Source organism: Eleutherodactylus coqui, chromosome 2 (genome assembly GCF_035609145.1).
Source record: "Eleutherodactylus coqui strain aEleCoq1 chromosome 2, aEleCoq1.hap1, whole genome shotgun sequence".
Taxonomy (NCBI): domain Eukaryota; kingdom Metazoa; phylum Chordata; class Amphibia; order Anura; family Eleutherodactylidae; genus Eleutherodactylus; species Eleutherodactylus coqui.
The window spans coordinates 37,676,401-37,695,457 of record NC_089838.1 but is presented as its reverse complement, the minus strand read 5'-3'; the positions used below and the strand labels follow the sequence as shown (position 1 = coordinate 37,695,457).

The 19,057-nt window shown below is 39.4% G+C and overlaps 3 protein-coding genes across 9 annotated transcripts in view; all 3 read left to right on the top strand.

Moving 5' to 3' along the window:
• Nucleotides 1-19,057, top strand: part of LOC136611234 (protocadherin gamma-C5-like) — a 403,514-nt gene that overhangs the window by 121,765 nt on the left and 262,692 nt on the right. For 2 of the 7 annotated variants that reach the window (XM_066590599.1, XM_066590592.1), the window contains exon 1: nt 1,208-3,649. The exons of the other annotated variants lie outside the window; for them this stretch is intronic. In XM_066590599.1, coding sequence (XP_066446696.1) covers nt 1,208-3,649 — 2,442 coding nt within the window. Of the gene's footprint in view, nt 1-1,207; nt 3,650-19,057 lie in introns of those variants that run through there. 7 annotated transcript variants of the gene reach the window in all.
• On the top strand, nt 8,244-10,810 carry LOC136613126 (protocadherin gamma-C5-like). The gene has a single exon (XM_066593981.1). It carries the CDS (start codon nt 8,345-8,347, stop codon nt 10,808-10,810), a length of 2,466 nt encoding a protein of 821 aa, XP_066450078.1. The 5' UTR covers nt 8,244-8,344.
• LOC136613125 (protocadherin gamma-C5-like) lies at nt 15,251-17,818 on the top strand. The gene has a single exon (XM_066593980.1). The coding sequence runs from the start codon at nt 15,353-15,355 to the stop codon at nt 17,816-17,818; it is 2,466 nt and encodes an 821-aa protein (XP_066450077.1). The 5' UTR covers nt 15,251-15,352.

The window sequence follows — 19,057 nt, the reverse complement described above, 5'->3', positions numbered from 1 at the left end:
AACATGGAATACACATACTCCCTATGTCAACAACAATTCTGACTTTGTGTGGCTGCTTTTCTCCATCTGTTTGTGTGGCATAGTGTAGCCTATCACATCATTCCATGCTGCATAAAAAAAGGCACTGATAATTATACAGGTCTGAAAGAGATCAAACGTACACTACTTTTGACTGATTTCCAATACCCTGTATGCCAAATATAGAACTAAACTTCATGTAAAAATAGCCTTATGGGAAATGTAGTGCAAAAAGGACAAAGAAACACTGGTGATAGCAATGTAACAAGTAACTATGGATGCCCCCCAAAAAAGTCTATCAATACATAAACTATGCATAGTAAAACAATGTCTCAATGGAATGTGTATTCCTGAAATATTTAATATTAAACTAACACAGACTGATCATTTTTTATATATCAGTGGTTTCAATTACTTTATTTTTTATGATTTAATTTTCCGAATAATTTACCTTAATGAGTTTTTTTGCAATAGCAGCTTGCTGAATATTATGGTATGTGATAAACGGAAAAAAGAATGCCTGAAAATCATCAAAATAATTATGTGCTCTATATGTTATTTTCAACTATTTATTCTCTAACGTCATTGTAATAATCTGCTAATAATTAAAATACTAAAGTAATAATACCTAAAACAGATTTTTTAGTAATCAGAAATTAGTATACTATGGAATAGTAACAAAACTGTTCATAAATATCATTATATAGATAATATACTCTTCATTAAGAAACCGATAGCATGTGTATCAGTGTAGATTAACAGTTTCCACTCCATTTGAAGACATATTTCACATATTTTTAACATGACTTGTATAGTGCTTAAGTATACATTTTTTAAAAATGAGGGTATTCCAATCTTTCTAGTATTTCTTACATCTTCTACTTATTTGCTGCATTCTCACTTTTGGCCAGTAGAGGGTAGTCTTGTCATCCAGTCCTTCATTTCAGCAGCACTAGAGAATGTGCTCATGTCAGCCCTGCGCTCTCCTCCCCCTGGCTCAGTGATTCACCCTCCCATCGTTTCTCTCACACAAAGAAGAGCTGCAGCGCTGATGAGAGCCCTGTGGATGTTTGTTTTCCTCAGATGGATTATATTTTTGGGAATATGGACAAATAAATTCATGATCCTCATGCAGCTGGGATTACACAGCATCTACATGACATCAAGAATCAAGGCAACCATTTAAGATATGGACATCAGAGGCTTTTGTCAGTGCTGGAAATGGCAAGTAGTCTGCTCCTTTCTTCTTTGTAGCTGGGGCTGGGTCTCTGGGCAGCTGCATTATTCTATTGTTGAGGAGTCTGAGCCGAGGACATTGGTAGGAAATGTAGCTCAGGATCTGGGGATAAAACGTGCAGAGCTCTCTCAGCGCAGGATCCATCTGAGATCTGAGCAATACCAACAATATTTCAGTGTAAATCAGGACAATGGAGGGTTGGTTGTGAAGGAGAGGATTGATAGGGAGAGCCTGTGTGGATCTAGTCCCCGCTGCTTACTGCAGTTAGAGGTTGTGGCTGAGAATCCTCTGGAGCTTATTAGTCTGGAGATAGAGATTCGGGATATTAATGATAATTCTCCCACATTCACATCAGATGATCGTATTATAGAGATCACAGAATTGCTAGCAAGTCCTGGCACTCAGTTTGCATTAGATATTGCAAAGGATTTAGATGTCGGTGTGAATGGTGTCAGTCAGTATACACTGAATACAAATCCTTATTTCTCATTGTCTGTGAAAAGTCTTAAAGACGGAACGCTCATCCCTCAGCTGATACTAGAGAAGGTTTTAGATAGAGAAGAGAAACAAGAACATCACCTCATTCTCACAGCTATTGATGGAGGAGAACCGGCCAGATCAGGGACCTGCAGAATAACAGTCCTTGTATTAGATATTAATGATAATCCTCCAGTCTTTAATCAGTCAGTTTATAAAGTCAGTATAAGGGAGAATCTGCCATTGAAAACTGTCATATTAACCCTGAATGCGACAGATCAGGATGACGGAGCAAATGGGGAGATTGAGTATTCTTTTGATGGACACACATTTGAGTCTGCTAGAGAAATATTTTTTCTAAATGAAAAAACTGGAGAGATTTATATTAATGGACTTGTGGATTTTGAGGAAAAAAGCTTTCATGAATTATCTATAAAGGCTGAAGACAAAGGATTTCCCAAATTACAGAGCAACTGCATGGTTCAAGTAGGAATAGAAGATATAAATGATAATCTTCCAGAAATTACATTTACCTCAGTGGCTAATGATATTCCTGAAAATGCACCATCTGGGGATGTTGTAGGATTTGTTAATGTAAGGGACAGGGATTCTGGGAAAAATGGAGAAATAAGATTGGACTTAACACCAAATGTGCCTTTTAAAATCAGACCTGTTAAAAATCGTTATGCATTGGTGACAGATGGGAATCTGGATAGGGAGGAAACCCCCCAATACACTATAGAGCTGACAGCCTCTGATTTAGGGTCTCCTCCTCTATACAGTAAAACCAGCGTCACCCTCAGGGTGTCAGATATTAATGATAATGCTCCGCTGTTCACACAGTCTACTTATAATGCTTTCATTAAGGAGAACAGTGACCCAGGGACTCTCCTATGTACAGTATCTGCTAGCGACCTAGATGAGGGGGTTAATTCTGATCTGGTTTACTCCATAGTGGAGAGTCAGATTGACGGCTCCTCTGTCTCCTCCTTTGTCTACATTCATTCTACTGATGGGAATATATACGCTCAGCGTTCCTTTGACTATGAGCAGATCCAGGTTTTACAAATCACCATAAAGGTAGAAGACTCAGGATTTCCACAGTTATCTTCCACTGTTCCCGTCTTTCTCTTCATTCTGGATACAAATGACAATTCCCCCACCCTGCTGTATCCAGAACACTCTGAAGACCTCATTGTCCAAGAGAGGATCCCAAAGTCTACAAGTGCCGGATATCTGGTGACAAAACTGTCGGCAGTGGATCTGGACTCTGGTCACAATGCCTGGCTGCTGTTTACTCTCATCCACCCCATCAATTACTCATCATTTCAAGTGTCTAAACACACTGGAGAGGTGAGAACTGTAAGAGGATTCCAGGAAGCCGAGAACATGGAGCAACAACTTGTCATTTCTATCAGTGATCAGGGGAGTCCTCCATTATCCACCACAGTGACGGTACTTGTCAGTATGGCAGATGAGGTTATAGTGGAAAGACCGAAATCTGGGGACTTCCTGACAAATTCCAAACCCCCATCAGATATGACTCTGTATTTAATCATCTCCCTGGTGGCCATCAGCTTAGTGTCACTTGTTACCTTCATGATATTATTGGTGAAGTGTCTGAGGAAGGACAGTTATGATTGGAGCAGTAGTTGCTGTTTACTTGGTGGATCCCAATCCAAACCCTACACAGATCAGTATCAGCCGGCTCTGTACCTGAACACAGACGGGACCTTAAAGTACATGGAGGTCAGGATGGTTCCTCCAGGGTCCCAGGGGCAGAGTTACCAAACTCATTTACCCCCGGCCCCGGAACAGCAAGAGTTCAGTATTGTGCAGCCTGTAAATTATCCTCAACTAAAGGATATATATCAAGAAGCCTCATCTGAGGGGGAATCACTGAGTGATCCAAATAATGTAAGTTATAATGTTGCTGATATGATTACTTGTTAAATTGCAATGGAAATTATTCATTTATAGTTCTCTTATTACAATTTTGAAATAATGGGGCAATTTTATCTAAAATTTTTGTTTTATATGCTAGTCTTAGATGAGTGATGATGAATTAAAATGCTTCAAATGCAATGAGAGGAACAAGCCAGTTAATATATTCGGCCATTCACTGAAATCCATCGCAGGCACAACTTGCTGTATTTTGGTACTAGAATTGAAGGCCGTTTTGGGGATAAATTATGGGCAGTGCCCCCCTTCCCTACACACACAGAAAGTCCTGCAAATGTTTACAAAAGCAGAAAAGTGAAAAATGTTTTGCATAAGGCCGCCTGCACATGAACAGGTTGGATTCCAGCTGCAGCATCCCTCAGCGGAATCCAACTCTGTACGTGCGCAGTGACTCCTGCTACCTGTCCGGCGTCTTCCTTTGCAGGCAGCCTCTGTGCCGTGGATGTGCCGTCCGTCACGCCGTTGCAAATTTGCAGTACGCGCCGTCACTAGGTGATGATGCAGATACCGTTACCCTTCTGCAGTGCTCACAGGGGAAGGGCCGCAGGATGGATGGAATTCAATGAAAGCCACCCGATCGGAAGCCACACAGAATCACAGCATGCTGCAATTTCTCCTCCGCGAGCAGAAAATCACAATCGATTTCTGCTCGTGGAGTTGAAATGGTGTTTTGCTGTAGCATGCAATGGCAGGTATTTGCTGCGGAATCTGGGGGTGGATGCCGACCCCCAATTCCACAATGCAAATACGGCCATGTCCAGCCGGCCTACGTGGGATTTGAGGAAAAATGTGTAACTGTTTAATACCAAAATTCTGAAGTAAAATTGTTTATGAATGCTGTGAATACTAAAATCACTTTTTCTTGCCAAACACTGTTAGCCTTTGGCTGGTGCATAACATTCAGGGTTCACATGTTGTAATCTCACCCAGTTTCCGCTACGTGAGGGTACCTATATGAGGGTACCTTATGACCTGACTGCCATTTAGTAGCTTAAAGGTTCTATATATGGTATGTGATTGTTGAAGATTTTTGCTATATGTAGATTTAGCAGTGTAGCCTAGGGGTTTCAAATTTTGCTTTAGTTAATGATAATGTCGGATATAGTCTAATTAACTAAAGTAACAAATTGTTTGCAATTTTTATTCTATTGTCTGAAATCAGTAACATTTTTCATTTTGCTTTTACAAATCGTCTTCATGGTCGTTGTATAAATGTTCACCTGTTTATAAATAGTTGTTTAGTGCTGGTTTATAATCTTTGCTGTTTTACAAATTGTAAGTCCTTTATACGTAATTGTTCTTGTCTATATTCTGCATGTGCTTGATAGGGGCTACTGCGGTTAGCCGAAACGCGTTGCACTCCAGCACCTTGTGCCTCCTGGCACTTTGTGTCATGGGTCTTATGCCAGAGACCCATTTTCCTTTTGTATCACTAAAGCTGAACCTTCGTTATCTATATTCTGGATGTGGGCCCAGAGTATTCTGTACATACAAGGTGTTCCTGGACATCCAGAGGGGAGAGAGTTTTTGGCTCCCAGCTGATTTCCCTCTCCTCTGCCGGGTGAGTTCACTTCGATCTTCCTGACCTGGTGTCCAAGCGCATTAGTAGTTCTCACTGACTGTTGTACAAATTGACAACCTACAGCACAAGACAAGACTTTTTGCTGTTGAGTTGTTATAGCTAAACTGGATCATATGTTTATATGTCTTTTATTAAAATAATTATTTTAGTTTTTTTGGATTCTTAAATATTTACATAAGCTATGATATAATGATGGAATGGATTTTAAAACTTTTTGTTGATGATGGAAAATCAGTAATTCCCAGTCGTCACATCAAAAATTTAAAAAACTTAAAAAAAATTGATATCACCACATCTGTAAAAAGTTCAACTTATTAAAATATCATATTATTTGTCCAGCATGATTAATGCCTTCTGAAAAAAAAGCAATTCCAGAATTGTGCTTTTGTGGTCATTCTATCTCCAAGATAAAATTGCATAAAAAGCTATCAAAAAGTTATATGTCATACAAAACCATACCAATAGAAACTACAGCTCACCCCACAAAAAACAGGCTCACCTGCCTATTGATGGAAAAGTGGAAAAGTTATGGGGTTCAGAATATGGTTACAAAAAAGTCTTGTTGTTTTTTAAAGAAAAAAGGTACTTTTTTCTTAAATAGTACAACATAAAAAAACTACAAAAATTTCATATCATCGTAAACATAAAACCCACAGTATAATGATAACATGTTATTTTTACTTCACTGTGAACAGCATAAAACAACCTTTCCTACTCTTCCCCCCCCTCTCACCCCCAACACACACACAAAAAACAGTGGCAAAATATATTTTATAATAAATTATATACTATATGAAATTGTACCACTGAAATACAGTATACAAACTAGTCCTGTAAAAAACAAGTCGCCAGGAAAATAAAAATGTTAGAATTTTTTTCAAAAATGGGAGTGGAAAAAAAGATTAAAGAGTGCAAAAGGCTACAGTTGGAAGGGATTAAAAAATGAAAGGTTGAGCCCGCCTAAGATCTAAGAGGATGATCACAGGGTGCGTTACGGCTTATAACTATCACTCGGTGACTGTGCAGGTGTCATTCTCTCTTTCTGGTTTTAAAGCCATCTCTGGTATTTGTTTTGTGAGCAGAGGCGACACGTGGCTAACATTTGTTATGCTGAAATAATAGTTTTGGATTGTTACTTGAGGAAAGTATGATGAGAAATGATTCCATAATGGTAAAATGTATTTGCAGTAAGTAATGTAGCACATGCTTTCTATAAGGATATTTTATAATATACACTCATTAATGATGAAACATGGAAAGGCCTGAATAGCCTGGATATATGGAGATACAGGAAGACTGTATTATTATTTTTTTGGCATGTTAAAGTTTTTATCCTATACTATAAGCTTATCTCCAGTGCCCTAACTCAGCTACCAAATGCTATGTATTTATCTTATACCTTCATACACGTGAAGTTAAAATCATGGGGCATTCTGATGTTATATGACCATAAAGCATCACATTTCAATCCAGACCTCTAATAATTCGCACAGCAGTTGGAAAATCATTTCATTACAAGCAGCCACCATGCCGTATAATTCTAAGCTATCACTTTAACACACCATGACGTTGTATGCAATACACAGGACTTCTCATTTGGATATTAAGAGAGGTTCTTCAAAGATGTTTTTTAAAGCAAACTAAAACCAAAAATGCAAGAATATTCCAGTAAGATGTGTAACTTTTTGTGCTTCTTGCTCCAAGTCAAGAGGACAAAGCGTAAATGATACAATGGCTAAGGAAGTTGTAATTTTCCCACCTAGTTCTTAGGGCAGGGGGATATGGCATCTTGTTCTGGAAAGTATGAATAGTGACCCAACTAAAGCATATGAACATATAATTATGGGAAACAAGGGGCAGACGAGCATAAAAAACTAGTGATAGCAATGTAACAAGTTATGATCTGGCCCCGTAGCAATTACTAATTAAATTAACTTAATTACCTAAACCTCAGGGCTCATTCACACGAGGACCTACTCATGCAAAAAATCCCATAAATAACTTGTGTCTATTAGAACCAATGGTTTCCTATGTCAACGTTCAGATTTTTTTTGCACATCAAAAATTCCTTCATCTGAATGTTCCCATAAAAAGACATTGGTTCTAATAGACGCACGTTTTTTACACTCGTGATATTTGCGCGAGTAGGTCCCCGGGTGAATAAGTCCTGATATAGAAAAATAATGTCTCAAATAATTCAGTTTTTATTCCTCATATATGAACAGCTGGATGATTATTTTAGATTTTCAATGTGTTGATGACTTTGTTTATGTTATTTTGTTCTAATTGAGTTTCCTTATCATACAAATTACTTTAATCCGGTTGTATTTAAAAAAGCAGCTGCCTCTTAGTAAATATCTTGGTAACTGATACTTAAAATATAAAGTGCCTGTTAATCATTATAATCATGTATGATATAGGCCTCATTCAAATGTTTATACTGTACCACCATTGTAACAGTATGATAATAATTCAAGTCATTTATTACTAATTCTTAAGAATATTTCTCAGTGCTAAAAAAGTTTCTTTAACTATATAATACTAAGAAAACTAACGGTTAACAAAATTAATAAGCAAATCCTGGTAAATTCATTATATGATTTTACCAAGAAAATTACGTGCGTCAGCATGTATATTATATATAAATCATTTTCTCTACATTTATACCTTTATTTCTGATAGTATTATTTGTATAGGGCTTACCAATGTATTTTAAAAACAAAGTTTATTCTTCCAATATCTCTACTTTCTTCTGTTCATCTTTTTTGCTGCATTCTCACTATTGGCCAGTAGAGGGTAGTCTTGTCATCCAATCCTTTATTTCAGCAGCACTAGAGAATGTGCTCATGTCAGCCCTGCGCTCTCCTCCCCCTGGCTCAGTGATTCACCCTCCCATCATTTCTCTTACACAAAGAAGAGCTGAAGCGCTGATGAGAGCCCTGTGGATGATTGTTTTCCTCAGATGGATTATATTTTTGGGAATATGGACAGATAAATTCACGATCCTCATGCAGCTGGGATTACACAGCATCTACATGACATCAGATAACAAGGCAATCATTTAAGATATGGACATCAGAGGCTTTTGTCAGTGCTGGAAATGGCAAGTAGTCTGCTCCTTTCTCCTTTGTAGCTGGGGCTGGGTCTCTGGGCAGCTGCGTTATTCTATTGTTGAGGAGTCTGAGCCGGGGACATTGTTAGGAAATGTAGCTCAGGATCTGGGGATAAAACGTGCAGAGCTCTCTCAGCGCAGGATCCATCTGAGATCTGAGCAATCCCAACAATATTTCAGTGTAAATCAGGACAATGGAGGGTTGGTTGTGAAGGAGAGGATTGATAGGGAGAGCCTGTGTGGATCTAGTCCCCGCTGCTTACTGCAGTTAGAGGTTGTGGCTGAGAATCCTCTGGAGCTTATTAGTCTGGAGATAGAGATTCTGGATATTAATGATAATTCTCCCACATTCTCATCTAATGATCGTATTATAGAGATCACAGAATTAGTTATTACTCCCGGGGCTCGGTTTGCCTTAGGAATTGCTGAGGATTTAGATGTCGGTGTGAATGGTGTCAGTCAGTATACACTGAATACAAATCCTTATTTCTCATTGTCTGTGAAGAACCGTAAGGACGGAACGCTCATCCCTCAGCTGATACTAGAGAAGGTTTTAGATAGAGAAGAGAAACAAGAACATCACCTCATTCTCACAGCTATTGATGGAGGAGAACCGGCCAGATCAGGGACCTGCAGAATAACAGTCCTTGTATTAGATATTAATGACAATATTCCGATTTTTGATCAGTCAGTTTATAAAGTCAGTATAAGGGAGAATTCTCTTTTAAAATCAACCATATTCATTTTAAATGCCACTGATCGTGATGATGGGGTAAATGGAGAAATTGAGTATTCCTATGATGAACACACTTCTAAATTTGCGAGGCAATTATTCTCTGTACATGAAAAAACTGGAGAGATTTATATTAATGGACTTGTTGATTATGAAGAAGAAAGCTTTTATGAATTATCTATTAAGGCTGCAGACAAAGGCGTTCCTAAATTAGAAGGAAACTGCATAGTTCAAGTGGAGATAGAAGATGTCAATGATAATGCCCCTGAAATTACAATTACCTCAGTGGCTAATAATATTCCAGAAAATGCACCATCTGGGGATGTTGTAGGATTTATTACTGTAAAAGACAGGGATTCTGGGAAAAATGGAGAAATAAAACTGCATTTATCACCAAATGTGCCTTTTAAAATTAAACAGATGAAAAACCGTTATGCATTGGTCATAGACGGAAATCTGGATAGAGAGGAAACCCCCCAATACACTATAGAGCTGACAGCCTCTGATTTAGGGTCTCCCCCTCTATACAGTAAAACCAGCGTCACCCTCAGGGTGTCAGATATTAATGATAATGCTCCGCTGTTCACACAGTCTACTTATAATGCTTTCATTAAGGAGAACAGTGACCCAGGGACTCTCCTATGTACAGTATCTGCTAGCGACCTAGATGAGGGGGTTAATTCTGATCTGGTTTACTCCATAGTGGAGAGTCAGATTGACGGCTCCTCTGTCTCCTCCTTTGTCTACATTCATTCTAATGATGGGAATATATACGCTCAGCGTTCCTTTGACTATGAGCAGATCCAGGTTTTACAAATCACCATAAAGGTGGAAGACTCAGGATCTCCACAGTTATCTTCCACTGTTCCCGTCTTTCTCTTCATTCTGGATACAAATGACAATCCCCCCACCCTGCTGTATCCAGAACACTCTGAAGACCTCATTGTCCAAGAGAGGATCCCAAAGTCTACAAGTGTCGGATATCTGGTGACAAAACTGTCCGCAGTGGATCTGGACTCTGGTCACAATGCCTGGCTGCTGTTTACTCTCATCCACCCCATCAATTACTCATCATTTCAGGTGTCTAAACACACCGGAGAGGTGAGAACTGTAAGAGGATTCCAGGAAGCCGAGAACATGGAGCAACAACTTGTCATTTCTATCAGTGATCAGGGGAGTCCTCCATTATCCACCACAGTGACGGTACTTGTCAGTATGGCAGATGAGGTTATAGTGGAAAGACCCAAATCTGGGGACTTCCTGACAAATACCAAACCCCCATCAGATATGACTCTGTATTTAATCATCTCCCTGGTGGCCATCAGCTTAGTGTCGCTTGTTACCTTCATGATATTATTGGTGAAGTGTCTGAGGAAGGACAGTTATGATTGGGGCAGTAGTTGCTGTTTACTTGGTGGATCCCAATCCAAACCCTACACAGATCAGTATCAGCCGGCTCTGTACCTGAACACAGACGGGACCTTAAAGTACATGGAGGTCAGGATGGTTCCTCCAGGGTCCCAGGGGCAGAGTTACCAAACTCATCTACCCCCGGCCCCGGAACAACAAGATTTCAGTATTGTGCAGCCTGTAAATTATCCCCAACTAAAGGATATATATCAAGAAGCCTCATCTGAGGGGGAATCACTGAATGATCCAAACAATGTAAGTGGTGATATTACAGTATGATATATTATTACAGTGTGATAATAACATATTGAAATATACAAGTCTATAAACAATAAATTTATTTGCAGATTTTTTTTTAAATTCAAAACTACAATTTCAGGTGAAAGCAAACTGTTAAAAATATGGCATATTATATTGTGAAGATGTTTTGTATGTCCATTTCATTGTCTGTGAACTGTGACAATCTTTACTGCATGAATTTACATTTTGCTATATAATTTAAATTATAATATACTCTTGGTTTTTCACTTTAGTGTTTTCTAATGTCTGAATTCCCAACCATTATTGAGCCACATATTAATGTGTTTAGTGTAGATTTGTAGATATTTACGTAATTTAGTTGTAATAATTTGGTTCAAGATCAGGATGTAAGTTCCCTCTTTTCAAGTTCTTGCCATTGCTCTACCAATATGTCAGCATATTACATGTATGAATAGTACAATACTATACTAGTTACAGTCAATACGCTTGAGTGTTTAACCTGGGGGGCACTTTAAGCAACAGTATGTGCACTTATGTCCTGTGGATGGCATGGGTCATAAGTGAGCCAATACCATCCTGTAGCAGGAGCTGGCTGTGACTGATAGCCAGCGTCAATCTGTGACAGCGGCGATCGATAAGAACATCGATCCCAGCTCTTAACCCTTTACATGACCTAATCAATTTACATTGTGGCATGTAAAAGGTTTACAAAGGGAGTGTGATCCCTCTGTGATGTCATCGCTACTCCATGATGTAATCACAGAGGGATGATTGGTTACCATAGCAATCAGATATCATACACTAGTATCTGAGCCTGCCATGGCCTGTGATTGCTATTGTAAGTGATAATGCATTGCAGTAGAGACGTACTGCAATGCATTATTATAGCGATCAGAGCTTTTATGGCTCAAGTCTCCTATAGGGACAGAAAAGATGTTTTAAAAAAAAAAATGCAAAAAAACAAAAACCCTTTTTTGAGCACTTTCTATTGTTTGTATAAAAAATAAACATTGAAAAACAAGCATATATTTGCTATCATTGCATACAGAACAACCTGTACAATAAATTATAAACAGCACTGATCCTGCACAGCAAAAAAACATTTAAAAAATAACACTAAAAACGGAGGCAAAATGCTTATCTTGTTCCTTTTGTCTCACAAAAATTTGCAATAAAAGTGATCAAAAAAGCCATATGTACCCCAAAATTGTACTGATAAAAACTGCAGCTCATCCAAAAAAAAAACAAGCCCGCACAGTGCTCCGTCCATGGAAAAATATTAAATTTATAGAACTTTGAATGTAACAATGTAAAAAAATAGAAAAGAGAAAAATGACCCCAGCGCTCACTGGGGAAGAATATTCCAATGGAAATATGGAAAATGTAACTGGCTTATTTGCAACGCGTTTCAGCCATAAAGATGGCCTTTTTCAGATGCTTGAAAAAGGCCATCTTTATGGCTGAAACGCGTTGCAAATAAACCAGTTACATTTTCCATATTTCCATTGGAATATTCTTCCCCAGCGAGCGCTGGGGTCATTTTTCTCTTTTCTACTTCCCTATTTTTGGGTCCCCTCTCTGGGGTATCCAAGGAACCCTGCAGCTCTCCTAACATTCGGATGTGGAGGAAGAACTTTCACTTTTAAGGCGATCTTGGACTAGGAGGTGCTAGCGGGGCCTGTCCTTGATAGGACCCCGCTCAGTACCGGGTAAGTCCCTACTAGTATTTTATTTTTACCTCATATGACCGCAGGAGCGCTGTATTGACCTTCGTTCACTTTATAATGTAAAAAAATAACCATTTCTCCCAAAAGTTTTTTTTTGTGCAAAAGTGAAAAAAAGTAATAATTTTGGTTTCACTCTAATCGTACCAACCCACAGGAAAAAAAATGTAAATCATTTAAGCTGCATGAATAATGCTGTAAAGGGGTATTCATAAACTAAAAAAAAATTATGATCAGGGAACGGGCTAAATAAAATCTAATATTATAGTTGATATCTAGCACTCAAATGACGAACTACATCAACCCAGCAACTACTTTCTTATATTTTGTGAGAATGAACATTAGTTTCGATACTGTACAGCAATGTACAGGTTTAAAATATCTATGTCACGGTAATTGTATTCTAATTAGAGATGAGCGAACGTACTCGGTAAGGGCGATTTCGCAATCGAGCACCGCGATTTTCGAGTACTTCACTACTCGGGTGAAAAGTACTCAGGGGCGCCGGGGGGCAGGGGGAGGGGCGGGGAACAGGGGGGAGCCCTCTCTCCCTCTCCCCCCCACTCCCCTCTGCAACCCCCCGCTAACCCCCGGCGCACCCAAGTACTTTTCACCCGAGTAGTGAAGTACTCGAAAATCGTGGTGCTCGATTGCGAAATCGGCCTTACCGAGTACGTTCGCTCATCTCTAATTCTAATGCAATAAATATGTCAGCTTTCTGTTATTTTTTTATTTGTTTATTATAAAACCCAATAAAAATTACGGAAAATAAAATAAAATCATTCAAAGATTCTCACCTAGTGCAGCCACCCCGCACCTCGCCACTTTTGCCCTTGAAGCTCCTGCTAAAACATACCACTCATTATTTAAGTGATCATTGTAGCCAATCACAGGCTTCAGCTCTGAGACTGCCAATAATGTCACATGACCGCTAAAGCAAGATATTGGCTGCAGCGGTCAAATGAACAATGAATGACACATGATTGCTATAGAAGTTTCTAAGACTGGAGCCGTGGGGACAGAAAGACTGCACTGGATCAAACGGGTCTATACTATGTATTTTTTACTTTAGCATATTCCTTACCCATAACATTTCCTCTCATTAGTTTTCAAAAACTCCTTAATGAAATATCCCAGTTGAGGTTAGAACATTGCACTTGTTCATGGGATGAAGAATACACTTCTTGATATGGAATTCAACAGTCTTTTCCTGCTGTGATTTTTGTGTATGGAAAGAGAACAGCTCTTGCTAGTTTTTATGTTACTGTATTCACATTGGTGTATTACCAAGGTCACAGAATGATATTGTGACGTATCATTAGGATCTGTTATATGAGGCAAAACCCTCTATAACAACTTTTTCCTGAAAAATAGCTAACCTTGCTACCCGCTTTGCAGGAAACTGAAAAAATAGCTCCATTTAGTGGGAAAACCTTTTGTAATGTTTGAAATTGAAGACTATAAGAAACATCTCATAAATTATACAATTGTTAGCATTCTTAGAATGTGCTGTGTCATATTAAACATTGTCAACATTCCGGAAATGACTCTTACTGATGAAGGGTTGAATGTTTTGGTGCTCCATAAGGATTATGATCAATCCTCACCGAGTGTAGTAGCTGTAATCTGCTGCATGTGCATTGTGTTCATGCCTTTCTTACCTTCTAATTCTATAGCAGGATCTGATACTTTTTGAGTTCTACGGAATCTTTTCCCATAAAACTATATATCAATCTGCTCAGCTCCTCTACTCTATAACTTGCTGCATGCATATGGGACTGCATGATTAATAGGAACAGGTTGTCTATAAATCTTTCTGTGGTTCTAATGCCAATTCAGTAGGACAAACAGTTATTTCTAAAACAATTTCTTGTACCCAACAGATTTTATGCCAACATGGCATCTTGGGCTCCTGTGTTAAAAATGTCTAAGTTTCATGTGTTCTTCAATTTATTGGATAGAGCAAGGATGTATCATTTTTGTACTAACTGGAGTCTTTAACAAACTCCAAGCAAAAGTAAGAGTGGAAAAATATGGAAAACAATACATTTCCTGACTTAATATAATGTTTCACAATAAGCTGTTCCTGAATATATATATATATATATATATACACAGAAATCTTGTTTATTAAGATACACGATAGAATCCCCTTTTCTTTGTTTTCCCAATGATCAGCATTAATCAGTCACCCTCGCCTACCATCACACATTGCTATCACTATATATATATATATATATATATATATATATATATATACTCACACACAGATATATTCTCTGAACCAATAATTGTACATTAATTTCATAGTTCTCAGTGTACTACTCTAGTATAGAATGTTAATATGTCCATAGCTTTATGAATATTTTAATTAAGATAGCAGTGTGTGTAATTACAGTTTTCTCTATATTAATATTTTTAGTTTAGTTCTTATTTGCGGTGTACTGTATTTAGTAAAAGAATACATTCATAAATCTGCATACGTAAAGTGGATTGTTCTAATATTTCTTTATTGCTCTTCTGTTTTATCTGTGGGCTGCATTCTGACTATTGGCCAGTAGAGGGTAGTCTTGTCATCCAGTCCTTCATTTCAGCAGCACTAGAGAATGTGCTCATGTCAGCCCTGCGCTCTCCTCCCCCTGGCTCAGTGATTCACCCTCCCATCCTTTCTCTCACACAAAGAAGAGCTGCAGCGCTGATGAGAGCCCCGTGGATGATTGTTTTTCTCAGATGGATTATATTTTTGGGAATATGGACAGATAAATTCATGATCCTCATGCAGCTGGGATTACACAGCATCTACATGACATCAAATATCAAGACAATCATTTAAGATATGGACATCAGAGGCTTTTGTCAGTGCTGGAAATGGCAAGTAGTCTGCTCCTTTCTCCTTTGTAGCTGGGGCTGGGTCTCTGGGCAGCTGCGTTATTCTATTGTTGAGGAGTCTGAGCTGGGGACATTGATAGGAAATGTAGCTCAGGATCTGGGGATAAAACGTGCAGAGCTCTCTCAGCGCAGGATCCATCTGAGATCTGAGCAATCCCAACAATATTTCAGTGTAAATCAGGACAATGGAGGGTTGGTTGTGAAGGAGAGGATTGATAGGGAGAGCCTGTGTGGATCTAGTCCCCGCTGCTTACTGCAGTTAGAGGTTGTGGCTGAGAATCCTCTGGAGCTTATTAGCCTGGAGATAGAGATTCTGGATATTAATGATAATTCTCCCACATTCTCATCTAATCATCGTATTATAGAGATCACAGAATTACTGACAAGCCCCGGTGAACGTTTTGCATTAGAAATTGCCAAGGATTTAGATGTCGGTGTGAATGGTGTCAGTCAGTATACACTGAATACAAATCCTTATTTCTCATTGTCTGTGAAGACTCACAAAGACGGAACGCTCATCCCTCAGCTGATACTAGAGAAGGTTTTAGATAGAGAAGAGAAACAAGAACATCACCTCATTCTCACAGCTATTGATGGAGGAGAACCGGCCAGATCAGGGACCTGCAGAATAACAGTCCTTGTATTAGATATTAATGATAATCCTCCAGTCTTTAATCAGTCAGTTTATAAAGTCAGTATAAGGGAGAATCTGCCATTGAAAACTGTCATATTAACCCTGAATGCGACAGATCAGGATGACGGAGCAAATGGGGAGATTGAGTTCTCCTTTGATGATCACACATTTGAGTCTGCCAAAAAATTATTTGCTTTAAATCCACAAAATGGAGACATTTACGTTAATGAACTTGTAGATTTTGAAGAATTAAATTTTTATGAATTATCCATCAAGGCAGAAGATAAGGGATTTCCCAAATTAAAAGGGAACTGCATAGTTCATGTGGAAGTGGAAGATGTCAATGATAATCCCCCAGAAATCACATTTTCCACAGTGACTAATAATATTCCAGAAAATGCCCTAATAGGAACAGTTGTAGGATTTATTAATGTAAATGACAAGGATTCTGGGAAGAATGGAGAAATAAGGCTAAATCTATCACCAAATGTGCCTTTTAGAATAAGATCTAATCAGAATCGTTATGCATTGGTGACAGATGGGAATCTGGATAGAGAGGAAACCCCCCAATACACTATAGAGCTGACAGCCTCTGATTTAGGGTCTCCTCCTCTATACAGTAAAACCAGCGTCACCCTCAGGGTGTCAGATATTAATGATAATGCTCCGCTGTTCACACAGTCTACTTATAATGCTTTCATTAAGGAGAACAGTGACCCAGGGACTCTCCTATGTACAGTATCTGCTAGCGACCTAGATGAGGGGGTTAATTCTGATCTGGTTTACTCCATAGTGGAGAGTCAGATTGACGGCTCCTCTGTCTCCTCCTTTGTCTACATTCATTCTAATGATGGGAATATATACGCTCAGCGTTCCTTTGACTATGAGCAGATCCAGGTTTTACAAATCACCATACAGGTGGAAGACTCAGGATCTCCACAGTTATCTTCCACTGTTCCCGTCTTTCTCTTCATTCTGGATACAAATGACAATCCCCCCACCCTGCTGTATCCAGAACACTCTGAAGACCTCATTGTCCAAGAGAGGATCCCAAAGTCTACAAGTGCCGGATATCTGGTGACAAAACTGTCCGCAGTGGATCTGGACTCTGGTCACAATGCCTGGCTGCTGTTTACTCTCATCCACCCCATCAATTACTCATCATTTCAGGTGTCTAAACACACCGGAGAGGTGAGAACTGTAAGAGGATTCCAGGAAGCCGAGAACATGGAGCAACAACTTGTCATTTCTATCAGTGATCAGGGGAGTCCTCCATTATCCACCACAGTGACGGTACTTGTCAGTATGGCAGATGAGGTTATAGTGGAAAGACCCAAATCTGGGGACTTCCTGACAAATACCAAACCCCCATCAGATATGACTCTGTATTTAATCATCTCCCTGGTGGCCATCAGCTTAGTGTCGCTTGTTACCTTCATGATATTATTGGTGAAGTGTCTGAGGAAGGACAGTTATGATTGGGGCAGTAGTTGCTGTTTACTTGGTGGATCCCAATCCAAACCCTACACAGATCAGTATCAGCCGGCTCTGTACCTGAACACAGACGGGACCTTAAAGTACATGGAGGTCAGGATGGTTCCTCCAGGGTCCCAGGGGCAGAGTTACCAAACTCATTTACCCCCGGCCCCGGAACAGCAAGATTTCAGTATTGTGCAACCTGTAAATTATCCTCAACTAAAGGATATATATCAAGAAGCCTCATCTGAGGGGGAATCACTGAATGATCCAAACAATGTAAGTGGTGATATTGTAGTCTAATAAATTAGCTTAGGTGGTAAACATGAAGCTGAAAATGCATAACATAGTTCTGTTAATCGATGTCTCTAGGAATATTTCAGATATTATAGTAAATTATTTTTGATACAAATGAAAATATATAACTCATTTTTTCATATTGTATATGTATTTAGAATTTTGAGATATTGCAAGCCTGGGTTCACACAGAGCGGAATTACAATGGAATCTTCGTGCTGACTCTTCGTACGAAAATTCCGCTGCATTTACAGTAACAGCAAAGTGGACAAGATTGTCCACATACTGGGGAAAAAATTCGCGATAAAACCCACTACAAGACAGGCATTCTGTGGCTGATCTGCAGCGAGATGTCCGCTGCGGACATATCACTGGAAATCAGCCCCGTGTGAGTGCAGTCTTAGAGTATATTTTTATTGGTAGAAATGATTAGCCTCTAGGTATTACTTAAAGGGGTTGTCTCACGCCGAAACGGGTTTTTTTTTTATTCAATAGGCCCCCCGTTCGGCACGAGACAAACCCAAGGGATGGGTAAAAAAAAAAAAGGTTTAGTACTTACCCGAATCCCCGTGCTGCGGCAACTTCTTACTTACCTTACCAAGATGGCCGCCGGGATCTTCACCCACGATGCACCGCGGGTCTTCTCCCATGGTGCACCGTGGGCTCTGTGCGTTCCATTGTCGATTCCAGCCTCCTGATTTGCTGGAATCAGCACACGTGACGGGGCGGAGCTACGAGGACCAGCTCTCCGGCACGAGCGGCCCCATTGAGAAGGGAGAAGACCGCACAGCGCAAGTGCGTCTAATCAGGCGATTAGACGCTGAAATTAGACGGCACCATGGAGACGAGGACGCTAGCAACGGAGCAGGTAAGTGAATAACTTCTGTATGGCTCATAATTAATGCACGATGTATATTACAAAGTGCATTAATATGGCCATACAGAAGTGTATACCCCCACTTGCTGCCGCGGGACAACCCCTTTAACCTTTAGGATGTTGAGAATATATTTGCACCCTGATCCTGGTGCTTCTGGGTGCCCAATGTCCTCAGTGCCGTATAGGAGCACAACAGTACTAAGAATAGTTAAAAAGTATTTGTGGGCCTTGTCATAGACTTTGTCTTAGACTGCGTGAGCTCCATGTTTTGCTTTTGTCAATTAGATACTGTATTTATAACTGCATTTTTCCTGAAACCTATGACATTATTTTACTGCATGTATCTTGAGAACAGTCGTCATGGTTAT

Excerpts from the sequence above, each read along its gene's own strand:
- LOC136613125 (XM_066593980.1), top strand. The coding sequence starts at position 15,353 with ATGGACATCAGAGGCTTTTGTCAGTGCTGGAAATGGCAAGTAGTCTGC.
- LOC136613126 (XM_066593981.1), top strand. The coding sequence starts at position 8,345 with ATGGACATCAGAGGCTTTTGTCAGTGCTGGAAATGGCAAGTAGTCTGC.